The 12,500-nt window shown below is 48.4% G+C and overlaps 1 protein-coding gene across 1 annotated transcript in view; it reads left to right on the forward strand.

Annotated features, from left to right (window-relative positions):
• Nucleotides 1-11,573: 11,573 nt before the first annotated feature.
• Nucleotides 11,574-12,500, forward strand: part of LOC136696385 (zinc finger protein basonuclin-2) — a 6,099-nt gene continuing 5,172 nt past the window's right edge. The window contains exons 1-2 of the mRNA XM_066670763.1: nucleotides 11,574-11,645; nucleotides 12,204-12,252. Coding sequence (XP_066526860.1) covers nucleotides 11,574-11,645; nucleotides 12,204-12,252 — 121 coding nt within the window. The remainder of the gene's footprint in view (nucleotides 11,646-12,203; nucleotides 12,253-12,500) is intronic.

The raw sequence follows: 12,500 nt of genomic DNA on the forward strand, positions 1-12,500 counted from the left end.
CAACACACTCCTCACAGACAGTCACCCAGAGAAAACCCACGCAGACACAGGGAGAACACAACACACTCCTCACAGACAGTCACCCAGAGGAAACCCACGCAGACACAGGGAGAACACAACACACTCCTCACAGACAGTCACCCAGAGGAAACCCACGCAGACACAGGGAGAACACAACACACTCCTCACAGACAGTCACCCGGAGGAAACCCACGCAGACACAGGGAGAACACACCACACTCCTCACAGACAGTCACCCAGAGGAAACCCACACAGACACAGAGAGAACACACCACACTCCTCACAGACAGTCACCCGGAGGAAACCCACGCAGACACAGGGAGAACACACCACACTCCTCACAGACAGTCACCCAGAGGAAACCCACACAGACACAGGGAGAACACACCACACTCCTCACAGACAGTCACCCAGAGGAAACCCACACAGACACAGGGAGAACACACCACACTCCTCACAGAAAGTCACCCAGATGAAACCCACGCAGACACAGGGAGAACACACCACACTCCTCACAGACAGTCACCCAGAGGAAACCCACGCGGACACAGGGAGAAAACACCACACTCTTCACAGACAGTCACCTGGAGGAAACCCACACAGACACAGGGAGAACACACCACACTCCTCACAGAAAGTCACCCAGATGAAACCCATGCAGACACAGGGAGAACACACCACACTCCTCACAGACAGTCACCTGGAGGAAACCCACGCAGACACAGGGAGAACACAACACACTCCTCACAGACAGTCACCCAGAGGAAACCCACGCAGACACAGGGAGAACACAACACACTCCTCACAGACAGTCACCCAGAGGAAACCCACGCAGACACAGGGAGAACACAACACACTCCTCACAGACAGTCACCCGGAGGAAACCCACGCAGACACAGGGAGAACACACCACACTCCTCACAGACAGTCACCCAGAGGAAACCCACACAGACACAGAGAGAACACACCACACTCCTCACAGACAGTCACCCGGAGGAAACCCACGCAGACACAGGGAGAACACACCACACTCCTCACAGACAGTCACCCAGAGGAAACCCACACAGACACAGGGAGAACACACCACACTCCTCACAGACAGTCACCCAGAGGAAACCCACACAGACACAGGGAGAACACACCACACTCCTCACAGAAAGTCACCCAGATGAAACCCACGCAGACACAGGGAGAACACACCACACTCCTCACAGACAGTCACCCAGAGGAAACCCACGCGGACACAGGGAGAAAACACCACACTCTTCACAGACAGTCACCTGGAGGAAACCCACACAGACACAGGGAGAACACACCACACTCCTCACAGAAAGTCACCCAGATGAAACCCATGCAGACACAGGGAGAACACACCACACTCCTCACAGACAGTCACCTGGAGGAAACCCACACAGACACAGGGAGAACACACCACACTCCTCACAGACAGTCACCCAGAGGAAACCCACGCAGACACAGGGAGAACACACCATACTCCTCACAGACAGTCACCCGGAGGAAACCCACGCAGACACAGGGAGAACACACCACACTCCTCACAGACAGTCACCCGGAGGAAACCCACGCAGACACAGGGAGAACACACCACACTCCTCACAGACAGTCACCCGGAGGAAACCCACGCAGACACAGAGAGAACACAGCACACTCCTCACAGACAGTCACCCGGAGGAAACCCACACAGACACAGAGAGAACACACCACACTCCTCACAGACAGTCACCCGGAGGAAACCCACGCGGACACGGGAAGAACATCGGGATTGAACCCACAACCTCCTGCACTACTGTACCACACTTATGTAGAAAAATATATTATATATAAAATGTTATTTACTAATTTCATTTACAAAAAGTAACAAGGGAAATTAATGAAGGAGAACTCTGTAAATTAAACTGTGAACACAAAAGTTGGCATCGTGTATAAACTCTCTTTAACTGCTCAGTGTATGAGACAGACACAGAGAGTGTGATTAGCATGGCTAGTGTTGTCGTTATCTGTGTAGCCTTTTCTGCTTCATTAGCCTGGTTGGCGCTAATACAGAGTTGATGTGTGGTTATTTTGTGCTTGTGTGTGTGTGTGTGGTGTGGTGGGGGGCAGTGTTGTTAGCCAATTAGCTAATAGACCTAAGGGCTACCACGCAGGAGCTGGCACACCGTCCCTCACTGCGTGGGGCATATGGAGAACGCTGGCACCGCTCTGGTGCGTCTGAGCCGAGCCTAGCGCAGGGGGAAATCAAAACTAAACCGACTGTGAGGGACAGAGCGGACAGTTTACTTCAGAAACACAAAGCTGAGATCTGAGGGTCTTTTCCTCAGGGGCATGTGCTGTGCTGTGAAGAACGCTGGGGGCAATAATGCGGACCGGGCGTTCAGTTCTGCCCCTCAGATCAGTGTTCAATGAGAAAGTGCTAAGCTAACTAAGCTAAAGGCTAGAGGACTGTCCTTTTCACTTCTCTGGCGACAATAAATCAGGGCGGGGCAGGTTCAGTGACAGGGAACCACGGTCCTGTTAGCGTTAGCTAAAACAGGGCATCTATAATGGGTGTCATTTAGCAGTAGAAGCTATAAAAATCCTGAAATTAATGCACAGAATAAATAATAGAAAATCGATTATAATAAATCGATTAAATATAAATAAGCAGTGGATATCATTACGTTTTCACGTGAGCGAGGGGTGTGTGGACCTCTGTTCTGATCCGTTTTCCTTATTGATTTCCTGGTTCTAGATTTTTCCGTATTGTGGAAAGGCACTTCCTGACTTCTGCTTACTCCGGGATAAAAGCGCCCCCAGGCTGCCGTGGTCCTGCGCAGCTCAGAGTGGCTCCTGTGCGACTCTGAGACTGCGTTTTTGCGTAAGTTTGGGTCAAGGCTCGCTGTGTGCTTTGAAACGTGCTGAAACATCAGTTTAACTAAGAACTGATCTGAGGCTCCTTCGTTCAGCGGTTAACACATCACACACACGCTTCACCGGGGACCCCCAGGCAGGCGGGCGGTGGGGGGGTGAGGACCAAAGCACAAAGGGAGAGACGTGCTAACATCCACACGTACACAGAGGAGCTGTGTGTGCACCGTCAGCAGAGGCAGCTCTCAGAGGCGCTGCTCAGGGAATGTCCAGGTCCCTGATGATGACGATGAAGCCAGCGGCTGAAACTCTCCTGGGACCCGTACCCGCCTTCCTCTCTGAGAGAAATGGTAATGGTGATATCCTTAGGTTCCAGTCAGTGACTTTGTTGAGGTTTTCGAGGACCGTTTTCACGTATGAACTCAGGAGAAACGGTGGGAGATTCCCTGTGTCAGACGTGCTCTCGGATCTGGAAACGCCCCACAGGGTTCAGACAGGGGGCATTCACACTGCTCTGGGTTTATTCACTGCTCTTTGTTTGTTCCAGCGTCTCACAGAAGATGAGACGGATTCGAGCAGTAATCTGGACTTCGAAGCACGTTGTTCATTTGTTACTAGTTTCAGAGGCGTTCTGAGCAGCGCCCCCTGCTGGAGCTGCTCTTAAATCTGAGTGAGTACGTGAGTGAGTTACGCCTGTTACATGAGAGGTTTCACACTAAAATCACAAGAGAAGGTGAGCTGTACATAACAGTGGTGAAGAAGTTTGTTTATAACTTACCAAAGAGACACGAGAGAGTTCTGTAACTAAATGGAAGCTGAGCCAGTTCTGCGTTAATAATAAATTAACAGAGACACTGTGTGTTTGTTGTCTGAGCTCTGGCCTAGTGGAACAGTCCCTAAACATGAGTGAGTGAGTGAATATGTGAATGAGTAAATGAATGAGTGAGTGAATGAGTGATTGAGTGAGTGAATATGTGAATGGGTGAGTGAGTAAATGAATGAGTGAGTGAATATGTGAATGAGTGAGAAAATCAGTGAGTGAGCGAATAAGTGAGTGAATGAGTGAGTAAGTGAGTGAGTGAGTGAATGAGTGAGCTAGTGAATAAGTGAGCAAGTGAATGAGTGAGCGAGTGAATAAGTGAATGAATGAGTGAGCTAGTGAATAAGTGAGCAAGTGAATGAGTGAGCGAGTGAATAAGTGAATGGGTGAGTGAGTGAATAAGTGAGTGAGCGAGTGAATGGGTGAATGAGTGAGCGAGTGAATAAGTGAGTGAGTGAATAAGTGAATGGGTGAGTGAGTGAATAAGTGAGTGAATGGGTGAATGAGTGAGCGAGTGAATAAGTGAGTGAGTGAGCGAGTGAATAAGTGAATGGGTGAGTGAGTGAATAAGTGAGTGAGCTAGTGAATAAGTGAGCAAGTGAATAAGTGAATGAGTGAGCGAGTGAATAAGTGAATGGGTGAGCGAGTGAATAAGTGAATGGGTGAGTGAGTGAGCGAGTGAATAAGTGAGTGAGTGAATAAGTGAATGGGTGAGTGAGTGAATAAGTGAATGGGTGAGTGAGTGAATAAGTGAATGGGTGAGCGAGTGAATAAGTGAGTGAGCGAGTGAATGGGTGAGTGAGTGAATAAGTGAGTGAGCGAGTGTGTTATCAGTTCCAGGAGATGTTTCAAATCTAAAAAAGTCCCTTCCCTCAGAAACAAAAAATGTGGTCTCTGTCTGAACACACAGAGGGTTCACACCAGAGGGAGAGAGAGAGAGGGAGAGAGAGAAAGGGGGGAGAGAGAGATGGGGGGGTGGAGAGAGAAAGAGAGAGAGAGAGGGAGAGGGGGGGGGGGAGAGAGAGAGGGGGGGGGAACTCTTACTCACCCTTTATGACTGACCTTAATGTTTCAAGTCACTCTCCTCTTCTCCTGATCTCCGCTCTAAACCCTCACAGGCCTTTTACAGCCCTTAATCTGCCGGAGCCATCCTCTGAAAAGCCACTGTCAGCTCACCCTCGGTTTGGTGTTTTACAGCACAGTGCGGTTAATGAGGCGTGACTCCCTCGGTCAGAGGGGCAGGGAGGTTCCACGCGGCCTGACGCTCCGTGTCTAATCGCTCTGCAGTGAGACGGAGGTAGGGGCAGGGTATGGCTCTGTTTACACTCAAACTTGGCAGACGTACTTCGGCCGAGGTGCAGCATGGTGCCGTATGGCGCCGGAGGACCGGCCTGGGCCAGGGCCAGGGGCTGCAGCACTGTCCCAGAGACGAGAGCAGGTGCCTGGGCAGAGAGAGAGCGGCTTCAGCCTCAGCGCCGGAGCTCCAGGAACACGCAGTGGTCCCAGCAGCATATGCTGCCACTCAGTTAATTAGAGTTAGTTCAGGAAGAGGATAGTCCAGCACTGGGAAGAGTGTGTGTGGGAGATGGACACCCGTGACAACACTGGACACTGACGACGCAGACGGAACAGAACGGGAAGATCGTACTCGCCCACTTCGTAAAACCTTTACCTTAAAACTACAGCTTTAGAATCACTGTGATGCTCCACTGAGCTGTAACAGAGAATAGAGCCTCTGTTGTTGTTGCTCTGGGCTCAGCACGGCAGAAACTGCACTATGTAACTTTTGGAGGAGGGTAGGAATCTTCTCAATACAGGCTTTAACCCCCGCTGGTGTCCCGAGGTCAAATGTATGGTATGTTTACTGTGTGTTTTACAGTGGAACACGCCTCAGCCAATCAGAGTTTAGAGCTGGAACTTTCCATTTCATTAAACATAAAATCATGCTTTTAATTGTTGTTATACACACACACACACACACACACACACACACACACACACAGCTGCGGGTAGCCATCCAGGGCCAGGGGAGCAGTTGGAGGTTAGGTGTCTAGCACAGAGACACATCAGCCGTGGATGTTGAGGGAGGAGACAGTGCTGTTCCTGCGTTCCCCACCCGCCCACAGTTTTCCTGCTGCTTGCAGGAACTGATTCTGTGACCTTCCGGTCCGTGTTCCTCAAACCTTCAGAGCACAGCTTCATTTGCGACTTTCACCCATTTCTTCACTTGTAATTACGCACACTTTTCCCCGCCACAGCAGGGAACTCTCTCTCTCTCTCTCTCTCTCTCTCTCTCTCTTTTCTCTCTGAAACACTTTCAAGTCTTAATTACGACAAAAAGAAACGACAAAGTCAGAAGTTCCGCAGCAACTCCTCCACTCCTGCGTCCCCTTTCACATCAGAGAAGTGCCAAGTTGGATCCTCCACAAAGCGCCGCGGCGCCGAGCCGGATCACCCTGTGCGCCGTCGGCCCGGCAATGTGGGACAGAGGAAGGTGGCAACAAAGGGAAGGCGAGGAAAAAGAGGACAGAAGTAGGTTGTTCTCCTCCTCTCTCCCTGGCTCTCCGTCTCCCGGGCGCCTCTGTTTTCTGGCTGGGTCACCTGAGTCCTCCTATTGGCCGCCGCTCACAGGTAGGCGAGCGCGCGGGTGGGCGAGGGTGTGCACGAGCGCGAGAGACGGAGAGCTCTAACGAGGACGCGCTCAGGCTTTGATGCTGTCCCCTGTTACTTAAGGGGTTCCCGAGAAGGCACAGCATCCTCCAAGACGCTGCCTTCATCAATTAGTAACGACTGTCCCATCAGGTTTTAATTAACGGGGAAGAACACGCGCGCGCGTCTCGGTCATTAAGCTTTCATTCGGCTGGTTCTGGGTGTGGGTTTCGGGCTCTTCCGCTGCCAGGGGCCTGATTTACATTTGTGATGCTGGGCCTGGTACACACACACACTGCAGATATATCGGCATGTGTCGGTGTAGGTGTGTGTGTGTGTGTGTGTGTGTGTGTAAGAGCCACAGGCCAATCCTCGGTGGTCCTCCGGGACAGCTTTCCCTCTTCCACGCGGAGAACCTCTGGGCCTCGTCTGCAGCACAGCTCCAGGAGACGTGTGACAAAGTGCTGATCTAGTAGCAGCAGTGGGTACGGCACGGGGGCCTCAGTGAGGGCACAGCGTACAGAGGCACAGCAGTGACTCCACGAAGACCAGGCTGTGTCTATATTAACAGTTTACAGTTTACACCGAGAGACTTCAGACCCATTTAAAGACGTCGCTCGTCGTAAACAAATGCAGAGGGAACGCTAATCAAACGCTCAACGTGAACAGGAACAAAGGAGGGTCTCAGGGGGAGCCGTTAGAGAAGTGTGTCAGTGTGCTGCGTGTGAAAAACAAAGCACACGTACAGTGCCGTAATTAAGACGAGGTAGGACTCCACTGGAGTGGTCTCTGAGGGTCGGTCTCGTCCAGGATCGTCTCTACACCGTGTGTGTGGTTTGTCTCTCATTTCAACCCAAAGAGGCACTGACCACCGTGTCCAGGGCAGAAAAGTGGGGGGTGTCCCGGCCCCATGTGGGGGGCAGCAGTCTGGAATGCTGATGGAGTGTGTGTGTGTGTGTGGGAGGGGGTTGAGGGAAGAACAGCACTGTCTCCTCCCTCAACATCCACGGCTGGAGGTCCTGAGCATTGTATAACATCGCAGAGCAACAGACGCCCTCCAGACTGTAATTGTAGAAGTACACAGTGAACTGTACAACGTCTGTGACCCGCTTCGGTCCAAACCCCCCGGACCCCTACAGCAGTGTTCTCCCCCTGTGTAAACAGCCCCTGTTCAGAACGCCCGCTTTCAGCACCTGTTCCTTTAAATGATAATGAGCCGCTCGCTGTTCACCCCGACCCCGAGCGCACAGCAGTGAGGAGCGAGGAGCAGAAGCTCTGGTTTTTAGCCGTTTTCACTCTGTTCTCTTTCTTCTCCGTTTTTACTCAGTACTCTTATTTCTCCGCGCTCGTTGTGTCTGTTTTACTGAGTTTAACCTCGTCTTTGCGCTCTCACATAAACACGGGTCCAGCGCTGTGATTGGACAGACTCAGACGAGGGGGCGGAGCCATTCTAAAGTCTCTGCACTTGACGTCAGAAGCGCAGCAGAATCAGGGCGACTCGTTTTACCCCGTGTTCCTGACTCAGGCAGCGCACAGAGAACTGACTGGGGTCTTGTTTCACAGTGTGTGGGTTGGTGGGCTCCAGATTAACACCTTGAATAAGTCCTATGTGCCCTTTAAGAACTTCGTTTTATGGCAAAGTTAAATCTCCATCTGTAAACATTCAGTTTATAAGATTCTCTCAGTTACTTTGGATTATTTTACATCTCTCTCTCTCTCTCTCTCTCTCTCTCTCTCTCTCTCTCTCTGTCTCTCTCTCTCTCTCTCTCTCAATAAAGTGCTGATATGAACAGATCTGAGATTGCACAGAGGTGTTTTCTATCAGGTAGTCCTTCAGGCAGAGCCCAGAGCTGTGTGTCCCTCCTGAGTGTTTACCACTGGGACTCCTTCATCTCGTCGTGAAGAAACCCCTGAGGCTCTCTCTCTCTCTCCCTCTCTCTCTCTCTCCCTCTCTCTCTCTCTCTCCCTCTCTCTCTCTCTCTCTCTCTCTCTCTCTCCCTCTCTCTCTCTCTCTCTCTCTCTCTCTCTCTCTCTCCTTCTCTGTCTTCCACTCATTGTATTTGTAACGTTTTCACTCTTGTTAAGACGCTGTGGAAGAAGTAAAGTGAAGAGAAGAGAAGATGAAGAAAAAGGCCACAAATAAAAACATTAAAACAAAAAGAAATCCACTGTTGTTTTCTACAAGATTCGTTACAAATTAATATTCGTCAGGCACCAGTTACTAGCTTCAGCTTCATTCATTCATTCATTCATTCATTGTCTGTAACCCTCTCCGGTTCAGGGCGGCGGTGGGCGGTGGGAAACCCACGCAGACACAGAGAGAACACACCACACAATACATTTATATTCATCTGTGTTCAGTGTTTTCTTAGATGTTTATTATTGAGTGTTATTTTAAATGAATCTTTGTCTCTTTGTGAATCGACTGTTTCTTCACTGCTTTCTGTTTTTCTTCGTTTTCTTTTCTGCTGCTGTTCACTGTTTTACTTTGACATTTCTCTGAGGTTAAATTTAAATGTGAAGCAGTTTGTGTTTGAAGTGTTACATTAATAAACGTATTATTATTATAATAAATAAAGACATGGGGAGTGGTTTGGTATGAGGAAATGTTAAAGTGTGTGTGTGTGTGTGTGTGTGTGTGTGAGTGTGTGTGTTTGGCCTGGCTCTAAGTGTTTGGAGTGCTTCGGGTCATTTGCTGTCACCGTACCCTCCCAGAGGACAGGGGTGGGGTTCTGTGGTGGTAATATTTTAAAATCTGATGACTCTGAGGGTCAAGCCAGTGCTGTAATGATAAGACACACCGCACTACACACACACACACACACCACACTCACTTGAGAGTCCCCCAGGGTCGAGGCACAGTGGCACAGGGTGACAGGTGTGTGGCCGGAGTGAAGGATGCCACACAGGTCCCATGGGATTGTGGGTAAAAATAACACCACTGAGGTCCCGAATCCCAGAACTAGCAACAACACGACTACCAGCGAGCCCCAGGAACTCAGCGCTGGACAGACGTGTTTCTGTGGTTTCCAACTATGTGACATTCACTTATCCAGGAGGGTGGGCCCCGACGTAGCACAGACGTAGCCACCGCTGACTAATTTTACTCCATTTTTATTTAATTATCCACTCGATTTTGTCTGAATCCAATGACTGTTACCTGTAATCTGTTAGGGGTCAGATGTTGTGGGGTACTCCACACTCTTTAGTGTGTGTCGATGCTAATAACGGGTTTCCACAGGCTTCCAGTAGGTGCTAGCAACGTTAGCCTCGTAGCATCACTGCAGAAGCTACAGAATTCAGTCTGAACTCCTTAGGAACCTCTTTAGGACTGATTTAGTGAATAATGTGGTTTATATAAAGTTACCCCCAGATGTAGTGGATCAGCTAAGAGCCACCTGCCATCCACGTTATTACTGTGTAGTTTAGCAACAGCTAAATAATAAGCTAATATAGTTAGCAAACACTAGGGCTGCGTCCCAACTGTGCACTTAACACTAATTCTAACTAGGGTTTTAGTGTCAAAGCTCTGTATACTACAAAATACCACACTACACATCCATTACTGAGTAATGATGACCACCACTGTCCCACAATGCAACAGGAAACGGAAAGGGAGGGTACACTTTGACACAAAAACACAGATCTTCTGTTTTAATAAGAGAACCTTTTTGGTGTAAAGAGCCAGAACATTCTCCATCAATCTGAAGAACCTTCACACAGAGCTTTGTAAGTGCTCATGGTTCTATAAAGAACCCCTTCCTTTAATAAAGAACCCTTGAAGAACCATCATTTTTATGGCTTCACATTGATTTTAAACAGTAAACCGGAAGGAACACTAGGTGGTATTTTTACTTTAAAATGACAACTCTGACCTCACTGTGATGCTCCGCTGTGATACGGAGAACAGAGCACCTCTCAGTGCTACTGTAGGTTCACGCTGCAGAAACTGCACTATGTAACTTTTGGAGGAGAGTAGGACATTTCTCTCCACCCCCACTTTATTTTATAACAGTGAATTACACTCAGCAAATGTAGGAGGAGACCAGGAGCTACAATAACAAAACTTACCTAGTGTTCCTCTAAAGGCGGTGTGAAGGATTGTGGGTAAACGCTGTTCCCTCTGATTTGTTTTCATTCTGAAGCTCAGCATCTTTTAAGGTGAAATGTGTTTGAGGGTAAAAGCGAGACTGTTTGAACGCAGCTGGAGTCTGTTGTTTGAATTCCCACAGAAACTCATGTGTAACTCGAGATTTGTAGCACTGTCGCTAATGCAATTAGCATTCTCCCGAGTTTGGAGACATTTCCACCTTAAATGATCTGAAACAGCAGAAATAAGTCAGTGTTACCCCCCTATGGAGCAGGAACAGAGCAACATCCTCATCTCGGTTGGTGCTGTTCAGCGTTTGGAGTCTCTCCGTTGTCTAAAAACCTCCAGATGGCGTTTCTCTGCCGTGAGCAGAGAGAGAGAAAGCCTAGCACCGGACCGATACACTTTGTTTTTTTACCCATTTACAGACACTGGGGCTTCGTAAACACATTAGAGCGGTTTCCAGAGCAAACCGACTACAGAGAAGCACTGGCCTCACGCTCAGAGGCCATTAACTGTGGTGTCTATATAGGCTAATGTTAGCATGTCCTCCATTCTGGATCCACAGTGCTGCCGTACAGAGCCCTGACCACAGCTGGAGTGTCAGTGTGAGGATGGACTCTACCTCGCGGTTTTAGGGAATCAGGTGCTGGGCTGAACTTAGTTAGCGACGTTAGCCTCGTAACTTCAGACTGAAGGAGCGTAATGAAGTCGAGAAAAGGGCAGCTCAGGTACATCCTCACGGACCTAAAATAACAGAATATCAGGGAGATAGTGCCCTAACCCCACCACGAGCAGGCGTCCTGTTTGTGCTCCTGTGTGTTACTGCTCTATCTGCGGTCTCCATCATCTCCTAAATATATTTGCTCTTCTCTTTTCTCCCCTTGAGGTATGCACCTCTCTCTCTCTCTCTCTCTCTCTCTCTCTCTCTCTCTCTCTCTCTCTCTCTCTCTCTCTCTCCACTTTCTCATTCAGACTCCACCTTGTTTTAAAGGGGGGAGGCCTGGCCCAATCACAGCCCCCGGTGAGTGTCTCTGTCGTTAAGGGGGTGGAGTGATTAGATTTAGAAGAAGAGCGGAGAGTTAAGGTGGAGACTCAAACCCGGGACAGAGCTGTGAACTGGACACAATGCTGTTCAGCACCAGAGACTCGGACCCTGGACAGGACGAGGGGACGTGGACACACACATTGAAACAGGAGGTAACACTCACACATTTTTACTGAGCTGTGTTTGTTGTGAGTGACTCCAGTGTTTCGTACAACAGCTGTGTTACTGTAAACACATAGAAACATTTATTCTGTTGGAACCTGTGTGTTTTCTGTTCATATTTCAGTCTGTTTCACTGTATATTACTGTGATGTTCCTGTTTTTAATGGTTATAAATTAAAGGAAAGTTCAGCTCAGGGTTTTGGAGCCAGTGCCACTTTTGTAATGATTTTATTGTTTATTTTATTCATCGTTTGAACCTTAGTTATAATATATTTATATTTATTTATTTTATATTTCTTTGCAGCTCTTGTGCTTGAGTCATTAATATTACAACTGGATTTCTTAATAAATGATTAGAGAAGCACTATATTGTATTAAATATTTGGTTTTATATTTTTATTGTTTTTGCTTAAATAATAAAATAAATAATAAAATTATTAAATAATAAGCTTTAATATATGATTGGTTTTAAACCATAATTTATTATACTTTATGTTTATTGACTGGTTGCGTTTTGTGTTTGTGTGTGTGTGTGTGTGTGTGTGCAGTGTGAGGGTCAGGATGTGTCCACTGAGACTGTGGAGGAGGTAAGGAACAGTAATCTTCAATTTTTAATTCAAACTTCAGTCACTACGATTCATAACGTACACACACACACACACACACACACATACACATACACACACTGTACACACACACACACACACACACCCTGTACACACACACACACACATACACACACTGTACACACACACACACACACTCTGTACACACACACACTCACACACACTCTGTACACACACACACACACCCTGTACACACACACACACACCCTGTACACACAC

Source organism: Hoplias malabaricus, chromosome 5 (assembly GCF_029633855.1).
Source record: "Hoplias malabaricus isolate fHopMal1 chromosome 5, fHopMal1.hap1, whole genome shotgun sequence".
NCBI classification, from domain to species: Eukaryota; Metazoa; Chordata; class Actinopteri; order Characiformes; family Erythrinidae; genus Hoplias; species Hoplias malabaricus.